Below are 26,371 nucleotides of genomic sequence, written 5' to 3' on the forward strand. Positions count from 1 at the left end.
TTTTACAAGAGTAGGTGGAAATGCGAGAGAGACTACTTGATACATTGAGATGCTAGAGTTGTAGGAGGTACGCTTAGGTTAAGGCCTTTTTCCACGATGTTTTGATATGCATGATATAAATAGCAAGCAGACCACATTAATTTTTTTTCAAAACTTGTTTGAGGACATATGCAAACATTTTGATGTCTGGGTTTGCTGGTGGCTTTGTGCAGGTCAATGGTTTGAAATTGGAGCTCTCTAGAGCTCTTGAAGATAGAAGGGCAGCAAATCTCAGGTTTCAATCCTTTCAGAAGCTTGACATGATAGTGAATCTGGCAGGTACTCTGCCATAGGTAGATCCAGTAAGACTTGTTTTTCAGTGGTATTTGAGGGCTTGTTTTATCATGACCAGGGCAGAGGAGCTGGAAACTGCTTTCATGGAACTGGTGAAAGAGGACAACAGGCGACTGCTTTCGGCAAAGGTTAGATGTATTTTCAAAGCAGGGTGCCCATTCATGAAAGGCTTGCAGTACCGTGGTGTTGTCTTCTGTTGTGACCATGTTGAAATATGATTCAAACTGGTTCATTTAACCAAATATCTTAACGGGAAAGCCCCTACGTGAAACTACCCCAAGGCCATGATACTTTTCTTTTCTTTGGAAGTCCTGATCTTTCCTTCCTTGACTGGGGATTACATGAGGGCCTATTGATTTCAGCCCATCTAGCCCTAGCCCTTACTCATGTCCACATGCATCTGGATGTCACGTGCACACCAGTCAGGTGTACAGTGACATGGCATCATTTTGGCATCATTAGCATCATCAGGATTTTATCAGGCATTATTCAGGCATTTATGCAATTTTATAGGCATTTATGAGGCAGCCGACTAGCATTATTGGTATTTTATGGGAGATATGAGCCTTACAGCACTGGCCGACTGCAGCCCATCTGGCCGACCAGCCCTCTCACCCATATATATTCAGGCGCCTCTCCATTCAGCATAGCAAGCTCATCATTCAAGCATTCAGCAGTGTGTTCTCCAACGCATCTCCTCCAGGAAGCATTGGGGAGCAGCAGAACCAGCCAACGCATCAGCATATCAGTAACGCATCATCATCAGCATTCATCTTCAGCAAACGCAGCAACATTCAGCTCAGTTCAGCCCATCAGTTCTGCGTTTCATCATCAGGTCAGCATTCAGCATCTGTTCCAAAGCATCCCTTCAGCGTTTCTTTCCCAGGAGACAAGGGAAAGATAGTGGACAGCAGTTCATTCAGTTCATTCAGCATATTCAGCATATAGGCAGCATATTCAGCATATTCAGCATATAGGCAGCATATTCAGCAGTACAGATCCATTTGGATCTCATTGTAACCGCATTCTTCATATAATATAGCTGCATTGCATTGACACCTATTTGTCTGTCTCTTAAACATCATTAAGTGCAGTTTAGTTAGACTAAGGTTGTGATTACTACGGTCTTAACCTCTCACATGTCACATTGGTATCAGAGCGTTAGAGGGTAACCAGCCTTAGAGCATGTTCAGTTCATCAGTCATTCAGTCAGTCTTCATTTTTATCGCTTCCGCACAGTTAAACCCAGTTCTCAAAATTTTGCAAGCCACCCTTAGGGATTTTCCTTTAGGTATGCATCAGTAATCCATCCATCTGCATTCTTGCACAGCATATAGGGTTGCACATGGCTTGCATAACAGACATCATAGCAGTTATCCTAGCAGTCATCTTAGCAGTCAGTCTTGCATACATGTTACCCATGAACTCTCAGGGAAGAATGACATCCATCATCAAAGGAGGACATAAGTTTTGGCTTCAACTGGCAGCAGAGCAGGGGGTTTCTCTTCCACAGAAGACGGAAGTTTGCTCCAACATCGCCTCAGGAGGTTCAGAGCTTCAGGTACGACGGAGATGGTAGGTGAAAGGTTTCCAGAGGCAGGTCAGGGGTGACTCAGGTATTTGCCATTGAGTTCCCGCAGTACATGGAGTCTTGGCTCAAAGGATTTCACTCCTGCAGACGGCCTCAGTCCCAGCAGAAGACAGAAGGGGGCAGTGGTTCGGAGGAGAAGGATCACAGAGGAGTCGAAGGTTGCCAGGTATCCACCCAGCAACAATTTAGCAGCGGGGAATGTCACGTGCACACCAGTCAGGTGTACAGTGACATGGCATCATTTTGGCATCATTAGCATCATCAAGATTTTATCAGGCATTATTCAGGCATTTATGCAATTTTATAGGCATTTATGAGGCAGCCGACTAGCATTATTGGTATTTTATGGGAGATATGAGCCTTACAGCACTGGCCGACTGCAGCCCATCTGGCCGACCAGCCCTCTCACCCATATATATTCAGGCGCCTCTCCATTCAGCATAGCAAGCTCATCATTCAAGCATTCAGCAGTGTGTTCTCCAACGCATCTCCTCCAGGAAGCATTGGGGGAGCAGCAGAACCAGCCAACGCATCAGCATATCAGTAACGCATCATCATCAGCATTCATCTTCAGCAAACGCAGCAACATTCAGCTCAGTTCAGCCCATCAGTTTTGCGTTTCATCATCAGGTTAGCATTCAGCATCTGTTCCAAAGCATCCCTTCAGCGTTTCCTTCCCAGGAGACAAGGGAAAGATAGTGGACAGCAGTTCATTCAGTTCATTCAGCATATTCAGCATATAGCAGCATATTCAGCAGTACAAATCCATTTGGATCTCATTGTAACCGCATTCGTCATATAATATAGCTGCGTTGCATTGACACCTATTTGTCTGTCTCTTAAACATCATTAAGTGCAGTTTAGTTAGACTAAGGTTGTGATTACTACGGTCTTAACCTCTCACATGTCACACTGGAGGAATGATGCCTTTTATCTTCAAACAAGAGTGGTGGATCAACAGGTGTCAGGTCATTGAAACAATTGTAGGATCTTGAATGGAAATCTTCTACTCTCCATGAAGCTATCACCTCAGCTCAAGACTTTACTGACCATCGTAGTGCAATACCCCATTGTAGTATACATTCTGCTAGACACCAGTTCATTAGCAGAGGTGGTGGCCCGCCTCTGAGTCTGTGGTTTCCACCACTCTCACCCCGCTCACAGATTTTGATGTGGCCGTTTTTTACTGTTTAAATGTGGTTCCCAAGTGGGAGTGGGAGTATAGGACTATGACTTGTTGGAGCCCTCCGTCGTGAGCCAGGCCATTAATTTCTCTCTTTTGTGAGATCTCAGGGTCCCGAAGGCTATTGAGATGGCTTGGTCGACATCCCGGTTGGAGCTTGAACCCTTAGCAGCGTTGGCCCGCAAGGTACACTCATTCATCTTCTTCCACCTCGGCGTCTCCGCAAAAAGGGGGGTATTTAAATACATTCACATCGATGTGATCCACCTAGGCGAGGCCCGTGCCACTGTGAGCGTGAGTGGACCTTCTTGTCCACTCGCATTTGTGCTCACTTGGAGCGGTTGTGCCCTAGGATGAAGTGCGACTACTCCCTGTTCAAACCAACCCCAAAAGCCTTGCACACTGAGGAGAGCTCGCAACCTCTTACCATAGCGATGCGGATTGTCTCTTCAAATGTCTGTGATCTCGGTGGCACTGTTTGCATTCGGCACAAGATGGTAGTGGGAGGAACTCTAGGGAGTCCTCGTAGGGGAGGAGTTGAACACCCTCATGATCCAGGAGAATCTCGACCACAGGTAGATTTACGTATTGTAGGAAGCTTCTCCTAGGCCGCAGTCACACTTTTTGGTCCCTAAAGGAACTAGGGAGGGATATGCATCTCCATCAGCAACCAGCTTCTGACCCAGGTGATTGATTGGAACCATCGCCCTTGGTGGAGCACAATGGGTTGTTCTTTTTCTTGGGGAGGACTGTGTGGGTCTCCTCAACATCTACGCCCCCAATGGGGCATGCGACAGGGCTGACTTTTGGATACAGCAGGTACGATTGGCCTTCCTCGGGCAGATCACCGGTGCATGGGGGAAGACTTCAACATGATTGAGGGTTTGGAGGACTGCGATGGGAGCACCAAGACTAGAGAGTAGCAAGCAGGCCTGAAATTTGAAGGCCTATCCTAGACCTTTTTTTGAAGGCCTGGACTAATCGGCGCCTTTCTTGTTTACTCCTGGCTTGAGCAACGAAGGTTATTATGGGAGCTAGCAAGGCTGATCTTGACCGCGGCTTGGTGGTGTCATACATCCCTAAAAAGAAATACCTTATCGACCAGAGCCAGCGAATGAGCCGCCAGATGGAGGCAACCAACCCCCCCCCCCCCCCCCCCCTCGGACGAGGGGCTTGTGTCTAAGGCGACGACCTAGCGAGAACCCCCCCAAATTCACTATCAATATCCACCAACAATAATAAAACCTAGGTTGCGGAGGTAAGCTAGCTATGCCTGTTGACCGTTTTGATGAAGTCCCCCTCAAAGCTCACCGAGGGGATATTATTACAATAACCTGTTATTACGGCCCTCGATCTTGAGTGAAAAGCGTTAAGTACCTGCTCCGGGTGGATTTTGAGGTGCAAAAGTGGCCGGCGTCAGCTCACTTAAGGGGTCTCGCCGACACCTTTACAACAGTCTGGCTGGACGAGATCCTACTCTACCTTTACAGTCGTCCGAGATGAAGTGGCACAAGATGAGTGTTAGGCTAGTGGGTCCCGAACAGTATTACCTAGTCCCGTTCATAGGAAAATACGGCCACCACGAAGGGGCGTAGGTGTTCGATAGGCTCTTTGAGGTCAGCCTTATACCCAGCAACATCGCTAAATGTACCAAGACGTTGGCGGACGCTTACGAAAAATTCGATCGTCCTGATAACCAGAACCCACAAATGGTAGAACACCTGCGCTTATTGGACAAAGCACTTGTCTCATCTATTAGTTTCTTTATGGGAGAGCACGATCCAAGTGTCCCCGCTCGGGAAGAGGGCGTTTTTCGTTACGTGCGGATACTTGAGGCTAAGAAAAAGGGTCTTGCGTGGGAGCCGGGCCAAAAAGGAAAAGTTGTACTGATCCAGTTTACCACAATGTTCTGCATAGGGTTCCATTAAAAGGGCCGATAAAAGCGTCATCCAGAAGGATTAGGATACAAACATATGAATAAAAACACGACAAGGCCGGGCCAACCGCCCTATTATATATCGTTGTCAGATCTTGAAGCAAGATCTATAAACGACCTCCTTATTAGCGGGTGCAAACTCTACTATCAGAGAGGGAAAGAGCGCATTTATGGAGACCTGGCAGTATCCCCCCTGAATATATTGCATGGTAACCAAGCGCTTAAGGCCCCATGCCCTAGCGATTCTATCGGGCTAGACGTGGGGACATTACCCATGGAGGTAGGACTAATCGACTTGGACAACGCGGTGTTCGGGCTGGCGGTCCTAGTCGGCCTCGGCAGCTGCTCAAGCCTTAGCATAGAGAAAACCCCGTCGGGAGGCTTGCATTTGTGGGGAAAGGGGATTAAAGATGCGCCCAAAGGCGGGCTATGCGTCGCGGGGGTTCACCTGGAGTTCTTCACCAGAGGGAGAATAACTATAATAGGGCCAGAAAGGGTAATCCTCAGCTGGACCACCCTCACGCAGCTTAGGGGGTTTCCAACGTATCTGCTCCCCGCGTGAGGGGACGACCCCCCGGAGATATGTGAGCTAATCCCTTTGGGAGGAGGTGGAACACTCTATATGAGCAGGTAAAAGGCAATAAATGCCTAGATGAAGAGACCGTCCAGTTCCAAGCCCGCTTGCTTTGTGTGCCGCCGTTAGAGGCCGATAAAGAGAGCGATCTACGGGACATATTGAAGCAGCAGCTAGAGCTAGGAGAGGGGCGAGAGCTAAGCTATGAAGAGTCTTTGGAGGAGAGCGCTAGTAAGGGTGTGGCTAAGCTATTTGAGGACAAATGGATATTCAGGCTACCCGAAAGGGAATGGTACAAGTATGAGAACGGGTACTGGTTGACCCATGATGGATCCTGCTATGAGATAATGAATGTGATCGAAGCTGAAATAGCTAAAATAAGGAGCAAATATACACCCCCACTAAGAAAGAGAATGGGGAGGCAGCGGTTGTACCAGACGCCCCAACCGCTTTCTTGTTGTTATTCCTATCTACACGTTTACTTGGCTCTGAACCTTTGTCTTGTGGCATTGATCCTTCAACCAAAAGAAACCTCGTGATTGATGAAAACAATAGATGGGTTACAAATGGGATTCTGGAAGTACGAGGGGACGATAAGGAGTTGTCATCGTGGCCGGGCCTTTGGTCCTTTAATCAATGTGGTATAGCATTGAATCAGTGTACACAACTCACCAAGGTGTAGGAGTTTTTACTTGGCTTAACTGCCGGAGATCAGTTGAAGCTCAGCATTATAAGAGCTTACCTGCGCTTGCTGTTCACTCAGGATAATAGTGAGCAATTTTGCCTGTATCTCTAGGGCCCGGGCGCTACAGGTAAATCAATGATGGTGCAACTATTGGAGCTTATAATAGGGGAAGCGTCCTGTGCGTTGGATGTTCTTCGGTTGACAAACCGCTTTTAGATGAGGGCGATCCAGGACAAGGTCATTATAACGTTGCCGGATATACCCCTCAAGGTAAACGACGCGATATGCTCAATAATAAAAAAGCTGATGTCAGGCGATAAGGGGGAAGAGTCTAGGTAGTAGGCCCTAGAGAGCTTGAGAGAGAGAGAGAGAGAGGAAAGAGAGAGATGGGGTCCAAGCGGGTTGCCTTGTTGCCTTGGGGGCCTGAGCCAAGGGTGGGTTGGTGCACACAGGGCAGTTGGGGTGCAACAACGAAAAAATGGCGGGTGGGTGCAGACAGGGCAGCTGGGGTACAACATCAAAAAAATGGCCCGCAAAGAGCGGGTGCCAAAAAAAGAGGGAAAAAACGGCAAAAAACGTCTTTTTTGGTTGTATCGTACCGGTCAGGTACGAAATGCAGCAGCGAAACTGTCATGGAAAAAAAAACGTCTTGGACCTCGTACCGTTCTTCCGTTTCGTTTCGTACGAGTCTTTACGTCCCTGTGGTGCGGTACGCGTTCCGCAGACAACTATGTCTGGCCATCATAGCTTTGTTAGAAGCTAGGCATCCAGATTCAGCCATCTCTGGCTGTGGATAGCACAGAGAGGAGAAGTTAATCAAGTGTAGCTGGGCCATTGTCATCAACATGTAGAGAATGGGAAGCTTAAAAGCCCATTTTTTGTTTAGATCATTTAGCTCTTAGTTGTTATTTATCATTGCTTCTAGTCTTGCTTAATCATTGCTTTAGTAGGAAAGTGATTTGTTTTTGCTAATCTAGTTGTAAGTGATAGCCTTCATCATGGCTGAGTTTGCCCTTCACCTTCGGAGAAGTGATAGAAACTCAGCTCGTTGGTCTCTGTGTAAAAATTGTGTCGTCTTTTGGTTGGGACAAAATTTTTATATGAAACCTGCACCTAGTCTGGGGCGTTGATGACGTGAGTAGGGATATCGTAGCACCTAGTCCATGCTATGCATGATGAAGTTGATGATCTTATACTTCATGATTGGACAATCTTTGAGGTAAAGTTCGCACTTTTTGTATTCTTGTCTTTACTTGTTTTATTTTAGTGAATTAGTCATTTAAAGTTTGTTTTGGCTAATTAGTTATTAAATTGTTAGAAATTCTTTTGTTGTGGTTCAATAAAGAATTTGTTTGTGTGTATGTGGGCGTGTGTGATTTAGTTATGTATTTGTCTATTTTTGCAAGTTATTATTACTATTATTATTATTATTTTTTCTCGGGTGTTTCTAATTTAATTTAATTTATTATTATTATTATTTTAAAATTTTGTTTGTTTTTGGTGATTCTTTTCTTTCTTTTAAAATTCAGATCAACTCCCTCTTCTTTCTTTCTTTGGTGATTCGTAAGTTCAGATTCATCTGGCCTTATGACGATACATGCAGAGAAGAGGGAGTTGATCCATGAGTTGGAGGTGGAGGAAGATGAAGATTGAAGCACGAATACCATTTAGCCTAAGTCTAGGATTAGTCCATCATCCATTCACACTAGGGTGCTATTCACACTAGGCATAATCTTCCTTTCCTTTCGCATTTTTTTTTCCAACCCATTATCTCCTTGCCACACTCTTCACCATTAACCCATTCCATTCCTCTCTTGTTTCCACACATTCCCTACACTAACCTTGAAGAAGGTTGTTTTCATGCAGCTTGTGCATATGTATGTTGGGAGAGGATGTGAGTGATTATTGGCTTGTTTATACATCATGTTTCACGTACCTTCATAAATTTTGGTATTACTCACACCCGTGGTGTTTGATGAGGTGTGTTCACACGCTGTGAGTGTCTTTGGTTATTTTCACACATGCGAGGTGTGTCACACGTACACGTTGATGCATTATTTGGGCGATGTGTGTTTTTTCCTTTGTTAGCCTTGATTCACGTGCATTTTGGCATTGCTAGCATTTGTTCACACTATTTGTGCTTTTATAACCTTGATCACGTGCACTAGCACATTGTGGGCTTGTTTTACACACACACAGATTTTCTAGCCTTGGTGCGCATGCTTTGGTTTATTGGTTGTGTTCACACGCAGCTATGGGTTACTCTTACTGTTTGTACCCATCTAATGATCGACACAATATACATCAACTTTGTCATCGATGTCACATAATTTCCCTATCGGATCTTGATCATAGGGCTTCCCCCATGCACTATTGTCATGGCTCTATGCTTATTATCACGAGTTTCCACTTGGTGTTGTGGATCATATATCACTTGTTGTGTTCACACATACCTTCGGCACATCGAGGTTTAGACCTCTACATCCGCACACATTGACTTCTCTCTATGATGAGCGGTGTACTCGTGCCATGGTTGGATGTTCGAGCTTACGGATTTGATGCTTAGTCACTTGCGGCATTTGTTTGATGAAAGGGAGGTTTGTGCTAGATGGTCTAGAGCCACATGGCCCAGATGGTCCACAAACGGTGACTTTGTCGCTTCTTTGCTTGGCTATCTTAATACGGAGGTTCGGCTTTGTTCGCATGGGATGAGTCTTCTTTCGACTACTTACATGAGTGCCCCACACTCTTGAGCCACCATGATTATGTTCGAGAGGATGTAGACTACACCGACACAGATATTTATGATGATGATGATGTATTGTACACTCATACACATGATGATGTATTGGACACACATACACACGATGACATTGATGTATTGCACACACATGCACATGATCATAGTGATATAAGTGCACAAGATGCCACTCAATTATATGCACATGATGATGATGTATATGATATGATGTGTGTGAGTCAGGCATGATCTCGAGGATAGACATGGCAATGAGCACACCAAGCATGGACACTTATACGACTATCTTCTTTCCTACAGATCATGTGGATACTCTAGTTGATCGTGGTGACATTTTAGAGGATAGTGTGCATTAGTGATGCATCTATTTGCACTTCGGGATTAGTATATCCATTAGCACACTTGAGGTTGTTGTAAGAACCGTCTCCTCGGTTGCCACATGGACTCAATTTATCCCATATGTTGAAAAAAGGGTTGTGAACCCTTAGTATAAAGATAAAAAAAACCCTTAGGCCTCCCTCATCCCTCCACAACTCTTTACGGTTGAGTGGTTTAAGGGATTGGATGGGCTCTGAGGGGAGGCGGTCGGAAGTGGCCATTCTGTACATACTATCAAAGCAGGTCTCTCTCCTCACCTTGCTCTGCTCATCGTCTGCTCCCTCCTTGTGTCTACACACTGCTGGGTCGAGCCAAGCCAAGCCAAGCCAAGCTGTTTGTAAAAGCCTCTATGCCCAAGCTCGCCGTGGCCCCTGATCAAGCTATTGTTGCCATGGCCAAGCCAATGTTGCCTCGTAGCCTAAGCTATTGTCAAGCCCCTGAGCCAAGACATCATACGTCGCAGCCTCTATCCTGCTCACCGTGGAGCTGAGTTGGATGGTGTTGGAAGAGCCGTCTCCTTAGCTGCCATATGGACTCGGTATTATCCCATATGTTGAAAAAAGGGTTGTGAAACCTTAGTATAAGGGTCAAAAAGACCCTTAGGCCTCCCTCATCCCTCCACAACCCTTTATGGGTGAGTGGGTTGAGGGATTGGATGTGCTATGAGGGGAGGCAGCCGGCAGTGGCCATTCTGTGCATACTCGCTCTTTCATATATAATGTGTAGAACGCTTGCGCCTATGTGCTAGGGTTTTCAGAGATAGAAAGAAGAGTGTGGCTTAGAATGCAAACAGCTATTCACAGCCCAACACCGACAGAAGCTATCCTTGGCCAACCCACGTGTAGAGAAACACTTTTGAGGAGAAGCAAATGATTTTGATGATTTCGTTGGGCATGAATATATATGCATCTTATTGCTAATCGGTAATTTCCTTCATGTGGGTCCATTCACGACTTCGCAAAGAGCACGACTTTTATTTCAAAATTTCCCAAGGTGCACACGACTGCCATTAAAGACGTTCACACGTGTTTTAATACAGTTCGCCTGGCCCAGGCCCAACCCGTTGGCTTCCTATCCTGCTGCCTGCCTTGCTTGAGCACGCATTTCTGTTGGCTGACCTCTCACAGCCTGTCCTGTGTATGCTTCCCTGCTGGTCGGCATGCTCACATTCTGCTAGGTGGCACTGCTATTAGTGTGGTGTGTCACATCATATCTCGTGTCACCTTTTGTCCATGGCAATCATCATCAACGGGGCAGCCGGTCAAATATCTGCCATGCTCACCAACATTTGCTAGCGCTTGCAAATCTTCCACATCAGCTCTTCTTCTAAGAGGCTTGCATCTCTATATTGGAAATTCAACATGCACCTAGGAGATTTCTGTGTTTGATCGAGCTTGTGCACATGAAAAACATTCTTGAGCTGTTTTCACTTTTATTCATTTCAAGCATGCAAATTTCAGATTAGAAAGGTCACCATCACTTTTAATGTGATCACGATTATATTTGTGTATGCAACAGAAGACTGTTACTATTTCATCTGAAATGAGTCCTAATTTTCTCTTTTGTTATAGGTGGAAACACTAGAAGCTGAAGTAGTTTATTTGAAACAAGCACTTGCAGACAAGGTAGAGCAGGAGCAAGCTATGGGTCAGGTACGTGTGTTGTCCTAGTCCATGGGCATATGTATGAATTTCATGCCGGCATTTTGTCAAGGTACATTTGTTCGTTTCAAATAGAGTTATTGCCTATTGTATGCTGGATTGTCTTATGTGCGTTGACCTTAGCTCTGCTTTTAGTGGTAGCCTTCGTGAATTATTTTTTGTTGTGGTTTCAAATAGTACACCAGACTTATTATTTCATCATTTCTTTCATAACAATTGAAATGCAATGACATTTATCTTACAAAGCATTTGAGTTAACTCTTGGCCCTCTAAGAATGTAACTTAGGCCATTATAGTAGCTCTGCATTCTTTTTTTCCCTCCCAAGAATAAATCCTTCTATTAGTAGAAGAAAATTCTGCATGAAGCAGACTACAATCCTCAAGATAAAATGGAAAAAGAAGCTGGCTGCTCTTGGAGGGAGGCATGTTGGGAAGAGGAGGGGGGATGCTTCTCTGGGGGCTGAAAACAAAAAAGCACCACCACCTTGACCGGCGGGAGAGGGGCTAGGGTAGAGGTTGTTTCAGAAAGCACCAACTAGGCAATGAAAAGTTTGGACAGTAAACAGAGAAGGAGAAGAGAGACTTTTTACCTAACCTACTCCTACTGTACATAAGTAAATGAATGGGTAATTACAATAGTTTAGCAAAGATCCAAATGAGATCTAAGCCCTAAATGCTATGCATGAACTGAAATGTATTGTCCTCCTTTGTACATAATGGAAAACGCTGATATGGAGGTATACTTGGCTGATCCAGATGTTGTGCCTGCAAGCCCTTGGTCTTGGCTCTGCAACCTCTGTCTTTGAATGCTTATGAATGACCCTTTGACCTGCCTTTATATAGGGATTTTGATAGTAGGCCGTATTCAGGTCAGCAAGCTCTTTTTAGGCCATAAAAAGTCATAAAAAATATAATAAAATGTGTTCATATTATGCCCAATATTGTTCCAACCATTGGTGCATGTCTTGGGGAACCTCTGGGCGCCTATAGGACTGTCAAAACGTCTCCAAAACTGCCTTAATACGGCCTTTAACTTGCCTTTTAGGCGGTTGCAAGGATTATGTCTACGTGACAACGGATGAAGGTGTGCGTCTGATCTTTTAGCCCTAAATGCTTTTCAAGGACACTCATGCAGTCATGCGGAAGATAGATGGAGAGGAGAGAGAAAAACGCAGAGTTTTCACCTAGTCTACTATATCTTCATATTATCACAAAAGTATAAGTGTTTATACAAGTCCGGTGGCCTGAAGCACACCCAAAGGTTGTCTGACTCAAGTCCTAATCTATGATCTATTCCCGAATTGGAAACTAGATTACTAATGCTAAAACACAACTTGTGTTTATATAGTGCTCATGACCACAAGTCGGTCATGTAACTTGCTGTCGACCAACTTTGTCCTCCAATAAATCATTATGAACACCATGGCTTTCACATGTGTGACTGCCCACACGCTGTCCGACCTGCTGATGATACCCGTGCCTTCTGCCCACTGCTGTCCATACTTGTAGAAAACTGCCGACTATCGCCCAACACCCTCTTATGCCTAAAACATGTTGCCAACTCATAGGTTCAGCATGTCCATGATGCCATGCACATGACATCCCCTCCTGCTAAACTTGATGATACGCTTCCAACTTTTGACCATGGATGACTATCATCATCCCTTTGTCTCCTCATGGGTTTCCATTGTCATCCTTCTGAGCCTGGCAACCTTTGTATTGAAAACCTTGCAATCCTTTGATTCCACTCCACAGTCTGGTGTAGATCTGTGCATCGGCTCCACTCTGTCCCCTGTTCTTCATGCCCTGTCCCTGACTAGACGACTAATGCTAAACACAACTTGTGTTTATATAATGCTCATGACAACAAGTCGGTCATGTAACTTGTTGTCGGCTAGCTTTGTCCTCCAATAAATCATTATGAACATCATCGCTTTCACACGTGTGACTGCCCACACGTTGTCCGGCTTGCTAATGTGACTGGGGCATTCTGTCGACTGCTCTTCATACCTGTAGAAGACTGCCGACTGCTGTTCATTTTTGTAGAAGACTGCCGATTGCTGTCCAACACCTTCTTATGCCTAAGACATGTTGCCAACTCAGAGGTTCAGCATGTCCATGATGCCATGCACATGACATCCCCTCTTGCTAAACTTGATGACGTGCTTCCAACTTCTAATTATGGATGTTTGCCAGCCATCATCCCTTTGTCTCCTCATGGATCCCATTGTCATTCTTCTAAGCGTGGCAACCTTCCTACTGCTGAAAACCTTGCAATCCTCTGATGCCACTCCACAGTCTGGTGTAGATGTGTGCAGCGGTTCCACTATGTCCCTTGTCCTTCATGCCTTGTCCCCGAACACTTCCATGATCTTCTTTCTTGAGACTTATCCTTGGTTTTACTTGCACCCCTCCCTGTGGATTGGAACCGTTACTTTGAAAGCCTTTCTTGATATGCCCCAAGTGGCATCAAGTGTCAAGTCTGCCATTCCTGCAAGTTATGTTGTACAACCCCATGGTTTTCTTCTATGTTGTTGTTACTTCCATTGGGCCTTGTTCGTGTGCACTTTCTTGTACCTTGGACCTGTGCATCTTCATTTGGGACACTTCAGCACTTAGCATTGTTGAACCTGATGCTGATACAATGTTGCATGGTCACCACACCATGAAAAGATCAAGGCAGGGATGATGGTTTCATCCATGCGCGTTGTAGTAAGGGTGAGTGGGTGGACTGATGGGTCTGATCTTTCAGCTGATCTTTCAGCCCTAAATGCTTTTCAGGAACACTGATGCAGTCATGCGGAAGATAGATGGAGAGAAGAGAGAGAAAAACGCAGAGGTGTCACCTAATCTACTGTATCTTCATATTGTTAAAAGAGTATAAGTGTTTATACAAATACGGTGGTCTGAAGCACACCCAAAAGGTTGTCTGACTAGAAGTCCTAATCTATGACCTATTCCTCCAGTGGGAACTAGATGACTAATGCTAAAACACAACTTGTGTTTATATTGTGCTGATGACTAGAAGTCGGTCATGTAACCTGCTGTCGTCTAGCTTTGTCCTCCAATAAATCATTATGAACATCATCGCTTTCACACGTGTGGCTACCCACAGGCTGTCCGACCTACTGGCGTGACTAGGGCCTTCTGCCGACTGCTGTCCATACATGTAGAAGATTGCTGATTGCTGTGCAACACCTTCTTATGCCTAAAACATGTTGCCAAATGAGAGGTTCAGCATGTCCATGATGCCATGCACATGGCAGAGGATCCCTTTCACCCAAAATTACCTGTGGCAAACCATGATGCTTAATATTTGAGCCATGAATATCTTCGCCATATGCTCTGGCTTGTTATTCTTACGCACTGGGATAAAGTGCGCTTGCTTGTTGAACCTGTCAACAATAGTCCATGTTGCATCATTCCCTTGTGTTTTAGGCAAATCCATAATAAAATCCATGGTAATAGACTCCGAGGGCTGATTCGGTATGGGCAAGGGTGGAAGCAATTTTGATGTCTTATAAGATCTAACTTTACCTTTTGACACACAAGACACTGCCTCACATATGCATCAATGTCCTTACGCATCTCTGGCCAAAAGAAATATCTCTGAATGGCTTGTGTAGTAGGAAGAATTTCTCGATGTCCTGCATAAGGAGGTGAATAATATTCATCCATTACTTTTTGCCTTAAATCTTTGCACACACACATACAGTTCTGCATCATGAGATAACCGTCTTGAATAACATAATTGGGGCTGTTATAGCCTGCTGTAAATCAGTCCATACATGTTGAAAATCATCATCTATTTGATACATATCATGCATATTTGATAGATCTTGATGATACGCTATTGTAATAGCATGTATTTGAGGTCTTCATTTGGGAGAGGCCATTTGCCCCTACATTCTTTTTTCAGGAGTTTAAAATCTGAAAATGAAACATAGAAAGAAAGTTTAGTTTGTCCATCGCATATGCTTCTCAAAAAGTTTTGTTTGCGTAAGAAAATACCGCAAACTCTAAAGATCTGTATTCAGCTTCCAAAAGATGATATGCTTCCAATCTGTAAGAGTGTGAATGATAAACTTGTAAGTGCAACTTTGCATTTTGAAGACCCCTGCTCTCATAAGCAACGGCATGACCTTCTTGATTCAAAACAGCACCAATGCTTTCTCCACATGGGTTTATTCAAATCCAGAATGATTAAGACCAGTCCTGTGATGATCGCTTCTTTAAGCTTTTGAATAGCTTCTTTTTGCTTTGATGTCCATTGAAAAGTGGCCTTTTTCTTTGTAAGATCATGTAATGGCGAAGCAATTTCAGCAAAGTTCCATATGAATGTAATATGAGCATAACCCAAGAAAACTTTGTACTTGATGGACTGATTGCAACTCGGGCCAATCCTGTATGGCCTTTATCTTAGCGGGATCCATCCGTACCCCTTCCTAGGATACTATATGACCAAGATAATGGATCTCAGACAAAAAGAATTCACTCTTTTTTGTCATTTATATAGAGCTTATGAAGTCGAAGCTCTTCGAACACTGCAGCCAAATGTTCTCTATGCTTGGTCTCATTCTTGGAAAACACGTCATTGAAGAAAGTCCCTGTATACCCTTTAGTGTTTAAAAATGCGATCCCTCCTTTTGGTGTTTTCCAAAAATGCGATTCTTTATGCATCAATCAGAAGTGGGAGGAGAGTTGGTGAGACCAAATGGTACCACCAAAAACTCATACAATCCGTCTTACGAACATCTTGCGCAGCCATTCTAATCTAATGGTAGCAACTCTTAAAGTCAATACAGTTGAAACGTGTAGCTCCTTCCATGGGTTGTACCAATCCTTTGTCAAGCAAGTCATGAACTTGTGCCATAATCTCCTCTTGTTGTGACTGGCACTCACTCTCTATAGCGGCCTATTTGGTAGAGATCTCCCTAAAATGAGATCAATACGATGATCCTCAAGCTGTTGGGGTGGTAATTCATCTGGCAAAGACTCTCAGAAACAATCACTATAACTATGTAAGAAATTCAGCTTATCTTGAGTCAAATGATCCACATTAACATTCGGACTTTCATGTTCAGCTTGATCTCTAACAAAAACCAAGTACAAACAAGTATATTTTTTATATTAATTTGGAAATTTGTACATGGCTAACAAGTGGAATGGTGCTTCCAAGAGTTCCTACATCCAATACATGTTGTTGACCTCTATGGATAAAACTAAGCCTCTTTGTTTTTTAATCTTTCTTGGACTCTATACGAGTGTGCCAAGGCATTCCCAACAAAACATCACATCCAGAGATGGGAGCAACTAAGAAGTTCTCATCATCCAAATATCCCTATATTATGAATGCGGGGTTTGTCTATGATTGGCATTACATCAACTCCTCTTCCCTCAAAAGCTGCATTTGATTCATCTACAGACCAAAATCTGATACATGCAGCCATGTGCACTGAAATGAAATTATTTGTAGATTCATCATCAAAAAGAAATAAGGTAGTTTGATCACACAATTCGCCCCATGCTTTGCATAATGTTCTGCCATTTGGTGATTGACCTGTATTTCCTTGCACATCCGGGATGACATTCAAACTAGGCTTCTCTTCTTGTGCTTGCATGTTCTTGGGATTTTGTGGGCATTTAGCATTTGTGTCCCTTATCCCCACATTTGAAGCACTTTCCATCACACACAAGTTTCTTTTTGTTGTTTGGACAGCCCATAATCATTCTTTTGACCCCCTGGCGTCTTCCTTGAGTCATTCTTAGGAGGCAAGAATTGAACATAAATATGCTCTTTAAATTTAGCCCAGGTCATGACAGCCGAATAATCAAGAATGTTGGCCATCCACTAGTCACTCGCCGTATCTTTAAGATGCATTCCCACATGTCTCAACTTGGACTTCTCAAAGAAATCCTCATTCACAAGAGCAATTTTAAATTGACGTACGAAAGCAAGTGCATGTGATGTATCAAATTTTCCATTGTAATTCTCAAACTATACTTATCCCCAGACTTAAACTCTTTAGCCTTTTGCACGAGAAGTGTGCCCAGATGCTTGTTCTTGACGGTGAGTTTGTTAAACCCCTTGTAATCTACACAGAAATGCAGAGTACCATCGTCCTCGTTTGATAGAAGCATAGGTGTGCCCCATGGGTACTTACTCAATTGAACAACTCCCTTACTGAGACTCTTGTGATTGTAGAGTAATCTCGTCCTCTTCCCTCTCCTAAAATTGACATGGTTGCTGGGAGATGGGATGGCTACTAGGGAATAACTCAATCCCATTGTCTACTGTCCTCGCAACAAGAGGAATGCCATCGGCAACTCACTAGGAAACACATCACAATATTCATGTAAAATTTGATCCAAAAAGTTCATGTTCCTTTGTAAGACCCCTGTGTCTAATAAACACCTATGATTAAGCATAACACGGGAACCTAAAAACATTGGCATCTAGTTCATTGCCCAACCATAGATCCATTCAAGCTCACCCCCAAGCATGGAGGTTAGTAGCATTCGAGACATAGCTCCACGTGCAAAGCCGTAGTGTCCCATATCACCAAGACACACTCCTCGGATGTAAGCACTAAGTAGTCCATAAATACTAGTAACCTCTCCATAAGATGTCTTATCCTAGTCTTTGGTTAACCTAACCCGAGGTTAGACTTGTTAACCCTACTAGAGCCTTGGGATGTAACAGATTGGGGGTGCATGGTAGCGTCGGGGGGGGGGGGGGGGGGGGGTGTCCTGTCTAGATTTATACACCAGGGCCTTTGTTGTGGGTGTGCCCGCCCTTATCAGGTGTTTTATCATTTTTCCTCACTCCCCGCATTTTTTCCCTATTTTTTTCCATTTTTTTGTGGCTCGGGAGACAGCCCATGTGCTGGCCGACTGCTGAACTGGTCCACGACTGCATCTGGGAGGTGGCCGACTGCTGTTGATCTGGCCGACTGGAGATGTGTCTGGTCGTGGAGTTCTCAGGGCCAGTCGGCCTGCTGTAGGTAGCCGACTGCACATGTGGGGGCATATAAATAGGCCCCCAGCCCCCATACGACACTTGTATCATTTCTCGGGATCTTCTTGTGTATATAGAGCAGAGTTACACGCCTACATCTCTCTCTCTCTCTTGTGTTGTTTTTCTGCCTGCGTTTTTGCTCTTGTGTTCCCAGATTTGGTCATCATCTCCGCTGCGTATTCTGACATGGTATCAGAGCCCTAGGCTCTAGATAGGTCTTGGGATTTGTGTGAGCAAGAGGGGGCTGTTTTGTGGCTGATTGGTGGACTGTTTTGGACTGTACGGGAAGAGGAGGTGCAAGAGGAAGGCGGGCTGATTTACTGGACAGCCACTTGCAGGTATTAGTTCTTCTTTGTTCCCACCCACCCACCCTTTTTAGAGTACATCCCCGCAATGGCAGATCTGTGAGAGATGGCCGAGAGACATGTGAAGATCCCGACACTCCCCACGTTCCCGGTGGACCGTCAGTTGGACGGGAGCAACTACGGCATATGGAAGGTGATGATGGAATCCGTTCTGGAGTCTTACGACCTCGCCGATTTCGTCGTTGTTGGTATTCCACGGCCGGAAGTAGAGGAAGGGGAGTTACCGTCGATCCGGAAGGACCGGGAGGCCCAGACACAGATGTGGGATCGTGTCAACGCCAGGGTCCATTCGTTTATTTTCCTCAACTGCACACCACAGGTAATCAATCATGTAAAGCACATGACGCTGGCCAGAGGTATATGGCAGCATTTGGCCTCACTTTACAACAGGGTATCGCCCATGAAGAGGATTTCCTTGGAAGTACAGATGTGGGTTATGAGCCCTGCAAAGTCGTCGACGATGCGGGAGCATATTAACAAGCTGCAGGCTCTTCAGCAGGAAGTTCTTCAGGCTGGGAAGGAGATATCGTCAGAGGACATGGCCATCACGTTGCTGTCACATTTGCCCTCTTCGTATTGAGCATTTTACTCCTCTTTGATTACCAGTGGTGGCAGGCTCAGCACCATCACGTGGGAGGAGCTTGTGTCCATGGTCCTGGACCAGGAGGAACGATTCACGAACCCTCCTGAGAGTGGAGGTTCGGAGGCCTTAACTGGCCAACGGTCGAAAGGCCGTAACTCGGGCAAAGGGAAGGCTTCATCGGAGAAGTCTTCTGAGAAGAAGTCCGATGCAGACCGCGAGAATTTGAAGGCAGAGAGGACCTGTAATGATTGTGGCGAGAAAGGCCACTATTGGAGGCAGTGTCCCAAGCGGAAGACCGAGAAGGGTGAAGATTCCTCAGTAGCAATCATGAAGACTCCGGCTTTTGTGCACCTGGAGGTGATGGACAACGATGTTTCATTTTCTTCAGGCAGGGAGGAGATTGGAGGACTCTCCGCAGCGGATACTCGGGAGTGGATTCTCGATAGTGGTGCTTCCAGGCACATGACTCCTTCCCGTTCCGGTTTACAGGATCTCTGCAGGCTTTCTGGTCATATTCTTACTGGGGATACGTCCACTATCCCAGTTCACAGTGAGGGCAGGATGGAGATAGTTCCCGATGGCAGAGGGAGGAAGCATTTCTCCCAGGTGTTGTATGTTCCGGCACTTGGTTTTCATATGTTGTCAGTGTATCAGGTTTGCAAGACTGGCGTACGGGTGGAGTTTGATGAGCATTTTGTTGCTCTCCGGGACAAAGCAACATGCCAAGTGGTTTGGGAAGGCGGAGTGGAGAATGGAGTTTACAAGCTTTCAGCACTCTCTCTCCCAGGTCCTCAGGTTTGTGATGAGTGGCAGTCTGGTAATGGCCACTCAAGTGTGGATACGCTGCAGGTACAGGCTTTCCGGGACCAGATGGTGGATAGCTTACCAGTAGATGGCAACAGTTGGCAGGAACTTTCTAGTAGTGATGTTGGTAGTTCTTGTGTTCGTGAGTCAGAGGAAACTGAACAGGTCACTTATGCTCTGATGTCTCGTCGTGTTCGGGACAAAGAACCTCCAGTAGATGAGGATGTTCTTTCCACGGGGACCTTTCGGAAAGCCAGGCAGGTGGTAGGTGCTTACTTGCAGAAGGAGGTGGTTTCTCCAGGCTTAGTGGTTTTGGATTCAGAGGGGGTGGTTGATAGGTTTCATCAGGTTTCCAGGACTTGTTTTTGCACCGTAACAGGTGTTGATCCCTGTGAGCAGTGTGATGTCTCTTTGACTCAGATGCAGAATGGTTCATTGATCTGGTTGATGGATACCAGATTGGACGGGAGCTTCCTGATGAGGCAGTTGAGCTCATGGTTGCGGATGTCTCTTTGGGAGGCAGGATTGCGTTTCTTGTGGTTTCTGCGGCATGCGAAGGATCAGGGACTCTTGTACTACACAGGAGGGGGATTGTTGGATGGAGTCCGACTCCACGGTTGGAGTGACTCAGTTTGGGGAGGAGATCCGGACACGAGGAGATCTACTTATGGCCCATGAGCAGTTTCACGGAGCAGCAGGAGGTTACATTGCAGGTTTGGGCTTCCACTGGAGGAACCCATGATCATCCAGAGGCACTTTGTTCGTGAACAGATCGTTGCTGATGACATCTTGCTGGAGTTCTGTTCGAGGACAGTACGGTGGACCTCTTCACGAAGTCGCTCTCTCAGGATTTGCTCAGACGGCACCCCAGCTCCCTGTGGTTGGTTTCACAGCCAGGAGCTGAGAGGGGGTGTTAGAAGTCATCTCCTGTCTAGATTTATACACCAGGGCCTTTGTTGTGGGTGTGCCCGCCCTTATCAGGTGTTTTATCATTTTTCCTCACTCCCCGCATTTTTCCCCTATTTTTTCCCATTTTTCTGTGGCTTGGGAGGCAGCCCATGTGCTGGCCGACTGCTGAACTGGTCCACGACTGCATCTGGGAGGTGGCCGACTGCCGTTGATCTGGCCGACTGGAGATGTGTCTGGTCGTGGAGTTCTCAGGGCCAGTCGGCCTGCTGTAGGCAGCCGACTGCACATGTGGGGGCATATAAATAGGCCCCCAGCCCCCATACTACACTTGTATCATTTCTCGGGATCTTCTTGTGTATATAGAGCAGAGTTACACGCCTACATCTCTCTCTCTCTTGTGTTGTTTTTCTGCCTGCGTTTTTGCTCGTGTTTCTAGATTTGGTCATCATCTCCACTGCGTATTCTGACAGGGGGGGGGGGGGATTTGGGTGTTGCTGAAGTGGGTGTTCAGGCTCTTCCAGCAATCGTTCTCCTCAGACCTCTCTTTCTCATCTTGCACAGTAGTCTGCTCTATTTTAGCTGGGTAACTGAAAAGCCTTTATATCTAAGTAAAGTTTGTGTCTGGTGTGTTTCTAGGGTTTATAATTCTGGATTCATTTTTGCTCATGTAACATTTACTTGCAATGGGCTGTTTAGTAGCTTCACGAAATGTCATCATACTTCCCATTTGATAACACCTCATGTATGAAAGTTTGTCAGATTTTTTAGCCCCTTTTGCCAGCTTAGACTTCCAAGGATCTCCCTCAAATCAGCCTTTGGCCTACTATCCGCGTGTGAACTTTTCCTTGTCCAAGGGTCCAGCTTATAATGGCAAAGCCATGCGTATTGCCTGTTATCTATCCATTTCATTGTGAGTGTTCACTTTAAAAGGTGTCGTTATCACATTGTCATCCTCTTTTCAATCTGTTGGAATGGGTTTTGTGCATGTTTATATTTATGTTTATGTTTATGTTGTCATGATATCAGCAACATGATTTTGTCTTTAATGTGATTTAGGTGATGGTGCGAATGGAGCATGAGCAAAGACTAACAGAGGATGCCCTGCGATTTGCAGAAGAGGATGCTGCAACACAGCGAGGTGCTGTGAATGCATTACAGGTAATATCAGTACAGAAGCATCATTTAAACGTTCCCTCCCCCCCCCCGCCCCCCATTTTCCCCTTTTCCTCGCAAAATAAAGTCTTTTGAGGCTATGAAGTGTGGGTGTGCTCACATACATAAATATATACATGCTTGCTGGCCCTCAACAAACAATTATATTTTAAAAATCTTGTCCGACAATCAAGTAGACTTCATGCTGTGATTCACAGAAGTAACTGAAAGGGTTGTGGAAATTTTCCTTTCAGGCGAAGTATGAGGGTGTAGTCACGTCACTCAAGGAGCTGGAGAAACGGACTGCAATGGCTGAAAGCACACTGGAAGCTACTTTGCAATATCAGGCTCTTAACAATGGCCAGATTGCTCCCTCTAAGCGGCCTTCTGTTTCAACACAGAGAGAAGAACCATCTCGATGGTCATGGTCGTGGAATACATCAAAGTATTTTTCTCTCTGAAGTGTGCCTTTTTCTTTGCAATCCAATCCTGCAGCCCTACATTTTTTGTGTTAGTAATGGGTTGCAAGTATGATTTTAACCATCCATTATACCAGGTCCATCGATTCTGATTGTTCAGTAGCTGGAGTCTCTGGATCATACTCATCATCATCAAAATTAGATGCTAAAGATCTTACTAATGAAAGGTTGGACATAAGAAGTGAGCCACAGCATACTGATCCTCCACAAAGCCAGGGTTTGTTGTCACGAAGTTTCTCACTTGCCTGGTGGGAAATGGTGAAGAAGGTGCCATCTCTCATTTTATACATACCATTGGTTAAGGTGATTTAAGGGTTCAAATGATGGCTGCAGCTCCTTCTCTGCACATGCTCATGAGCCTATTAATCATTTAAGTGCATCGATTCCACCATGTATTTAGTGAAAGAATTGGCTAATGGAATAATTCATCAAACAGGGTAAGGCTGGTGCTGTGGATGCTCAAACTGAAGCTTCGGAGCATCATTATGGCTGGTCGCCTAAGTCAGTGAGTCCTCAAACCAGCTTTGATGGATCATATATATCTTCTTTACATGACAAAGAGGAGGGAGGGGGATCTTAAGTCAGGGATGCAAGGAATTTAGTTTGACTAAATCCTCCATTATTTATACTGGTGCCAAAACAAAGCTGCCGGTGATATTGGTCTGACACAAGCTTTTGTTTAAAGAAAGTTGCACGGGTTATCAGACCATCACAACAATCAGAGTGTAAAGAGATTCTTTTTGGTGGAAGTGATTTTTTGGTCAAGTTCTGTACACAAACCGATATTGTAAAAAATCACCATTGTGAGAACCCCTGTGGTCAATTAAGTTGACCGGAAGAGTGTTGTTTAATTTTGATTTTAGGGGCAATCATTCCACAATTAATTTAAAAAAACTGGTAATGTTACTGGACTCTTTTTGCCAAAAGGGGATTTTAAAACATATGTAGGTAAAAGCTGATGTTCTCATCCTACTGTCATAGTTGTGGGTCAATGGAGGGCTGTACAATCGACCTGCTTGTTTTCATGAATGGGCATCTCTTGAATTTCCTTGTCATTGTCTAATTCAAATTCTGCCATGGCTGATCTTTTCCACTTGTCTGCAACAGAATGCTTGTGTGTAAGAATTCACTACTGTAAGCATTTGCAACAGAGGGCTTGGTAACAAGAGGTTACGGAGAGGCTGAGTGCTTGAGTGTCAATTTCACTCCAAGACCAGAGAATGGGAGAAGTAAAATAGAGAATGCATCTGATAGTGTAGGGAAAGGCTGTGGGGAGGCTCTTGGAGAAAGGAGAGGCCTATCCCTGGAGGAAAGGAGTGCGATTGCTTGCCCCTTTCCTCCAGGGATAGGCTGGCCCTGGCTCGTAGAATGGTCTCACAGTGACAGTGGTAGTTGGTCAACAAGCCTCACAAAAATGGGTTGTCCCAATGGCCACCCTGGTGGACACACACAAGATGAAGATGATGTGGGTCGACTTGATTAACAGCGAAGTTTCCTCCTTCCTTCGTAAAATCACTTGTAGGTAGCTACCAAATCGTTTACAGGCAGCCTCTTCCAAACCACCTATAGATGTACCAATTTGTGCATGTATACTAGAGCATTTCAAAATGATGCCCAGCGAGTAGTTACCAAACATTTAGTGAATTTGCCCGAGGTCACACTGTCTTACCTTGTGAAGCGAAAAAAAGGTCTTCTTTTGCATTTCCAGTGAGTAGAGGTTTTGCTAACGAGTTCTCACAGAATATGGTGGAAGGGTTTGGCTCCAAGTTTGGAAATGCAAGCACGTTCACCAGCTCTTTTTTTATCACAACAGCAAACAATGGTAAGCAAACAGATGCAGCATTGGCCTGGTCATAGCTGGCTCCCGCCACTATGTAGGTGCGTGGAGGAGACACACCATTATTGAGGTAACTTGGGCATGAAGAGAATTCACTAGCCATCAACCTCCCCTCTCTTGCCTTCACTATAAATTACTAGTAATTGTGTGGTGGTAATGTCCTGACAGCCTGTAGCTATGTCTACAGGTGAGATAAGAGTTAGATGCCTGATCACCCCGAGCCTAGCTATGTCCTTCGCATGACACATTTCAGAGTGGTGGTAGGGACTGATGGATGCGGTGTTAGTACAAATCAATCAGAAAACTGTCAAGGGTGGTCATGCGTTGGTTTGTTGATTTAACGTTGAAAAATTAAGAGCTAACCTAGGAAGTCTATTTTTTATGTTCACACCAAACGCGCGCGCGCACACACGCGTATGTATGTATGTACAAATACTCGCGCGCTTGTCTGCCTTCTATTCCTATTGATTTAGCATATCTAGCAGCATGTGTTCATAGCTTTATCATAAAATTTTGTAGACTTATTGCTAAGCCCGAGCCTAGCTATGTCCTTGCATGACACATTTAAGAGTGGTGGTAGGGACTGAGTGTTAGCATAAATCAATCAGAAAATTTTCGAGGACTGCCTTGTTTTGTTGACTAAAGGTTTGAAAAATTAAGAGCTAAACTAGTGGTTACACTTTATCAAATTGAGAACTGTTGTTATAATAGCAAGTCTTTTTTTGGTGTTCACACCAAGCACTTAACCCCCCCCCCCCCCCCCCCCACGCGTGCACACACATTTTTTTTGTATAGGCTTTGGTCTATTACTTCACTAGTACAAAGAAAGAAGCTCTCCATAGCGAGGGAAACTTCAAACATTGAGCAAACAAGTCTAGCTCTTGTAGTCTATGGCAATCATATAAAGATTGGAGCAAAGATTGGCAAAAGTATGAGTACTTATCAAATCGTGTAGAGTGAAAAATTAGATGATTGCGGTTAATCCAGAGTGTTTAGAGTGTCCAAGAATGTGTCCAAGCAAGGAAACTTGCATAATGAGCCAGTCTTTGGTGATGTCTTCCAAGGATCCATAATGCTTGGAGAAATAATTATCATCCCTCAACAGATAATTTGAGCAAGAAATCTTTGGTATCCAAGCAAGACCAAAGTAAATGAGACAATTTCATTGTGATTTGAGCATCTAACACAAGAAGTACAAGTTATCCTTCTTTTGGCTAGAGTTTCACCAAGAGGTAGCACCCAACCAAGCATTACAAAAAGAAAACAGGCTTTCCTTGGCTCTTGAATTGCTAGAGGTTCCAGAAAACCTTTGTTCCATCTTAGCGAGTCACTTGCCTCGGAAGGTCTTCTAGACCAATGCAAATACTAGAGGACTTTTTTCCAATCAGTAATCAACCTAGTAGTGAAAGGACAACCCGATATCTTCCCTTGCAACTTACCAATAAGCAAATCCCAATGCTTACATTGCCATCTAGCAAAAGAATATGTTTTAAGTGCAGTACACATAGTTGCAATCATGGTTGTCCACGGTTTCTCTTGGGCAAAAAGGTAAACAATAGAGTTGCTTTTCTTGCCAAAATATAATCAATATTCACAATATTCAGCCCTCCATGCATCTTTGGTGAAAAAATGCATTTATATCTCGAGAGTCGAATAGCTTTCTTCTGATGTTTGGTTTTCCATAGTACTTCCACGGTGTGAGACATGAAAGTAGTTGCAATCATGGTTGTCCACGATTTCTCTTGGGCAAAAAGGTAAACAATAGAGTTGCTTTTCTTGCCAAAATATAATCAATATTCACAATATTCAGCCCTCCATGCATCTTTGGTGAAAAAATGCATTTATATCTCGAGAGTCGAATAGCTTTCTTCTGATGTTTGGTTTTCCATAGTACTTCCACGGTGTGAGACATGAAAGTAGTAATATGTTTCTTTGTCAATGCCAATAGAGGCAAGAAAAATTGCGTGTTAGGAGCATTCAATACGATATATGATAGGGATATACTATCAACATGGATTGTACTATCCTTAGTCGCATAGTGAAGGCCAGGTAGGCAATTGCTAACAATCCAATTTGGCTTCCATCTTTTGAAAGACCTAGTCTATGATGGCATCACAAATAGATA

At 44.6% G+C, this 26,371-nt stretch overlaps 1 protein-coding gene across 1 annotated transcript in view; it reads left to right on the forward strand.

The window, feature by feature from the left end:
- The window catches only part of LOC147640954 (uncharacterized), a 49,307-nt gene extending 26,086 nt beyond the window's left edge, over positions 1–23,221 (forward strand). The window contains exons 12-18 of the mRNA XM_086816805.1: positions 213–274; positions 392–461; positions 11,010–11,090; positions 21,835–21,936; positions 22,185–22,375; positions 22,487–22,676; positions 22,846–23,221. Of these exons, the coding sequence (XP_086672931.1) occupies positions 213–274; positions 392–461; positions 11,010–11,090; positions 21,835–21,936; positions 22,185–22,375; positions 22,487–22,676; positions 22,846–22,989 (840 nt within the window). The 3' untranslated portion in view covers positions 22,990–23,221. The remainder of the gene's footprint in view (positions 1–212; positions 275–391; positions 462–11,009; positions 11,091–21,834; positions 21,937–22,184; positions 22,376–22,486; positions 22,677–22,845) is intronic.
- The last annotated feature ends 3,150 nt before the right edge of the window (positions 23,222–26,371 follow it).

The sequence above is a fragment of the Cibotium barometz genome, chromosome 2, assembly GCF_041138505.1.
Source record: "Cibotium barometz isolate CiBa-2024 chromosome 2, ASM4113850v1, whole genome shotgun sequence".
Classification (NCBI taxonomy): Eukaryota; Viridiplantae; Streptophyta; class Polypodiopsida; order Cyatheales; family Cibotiaceae; genus Cibotium; species Cibotium barometz.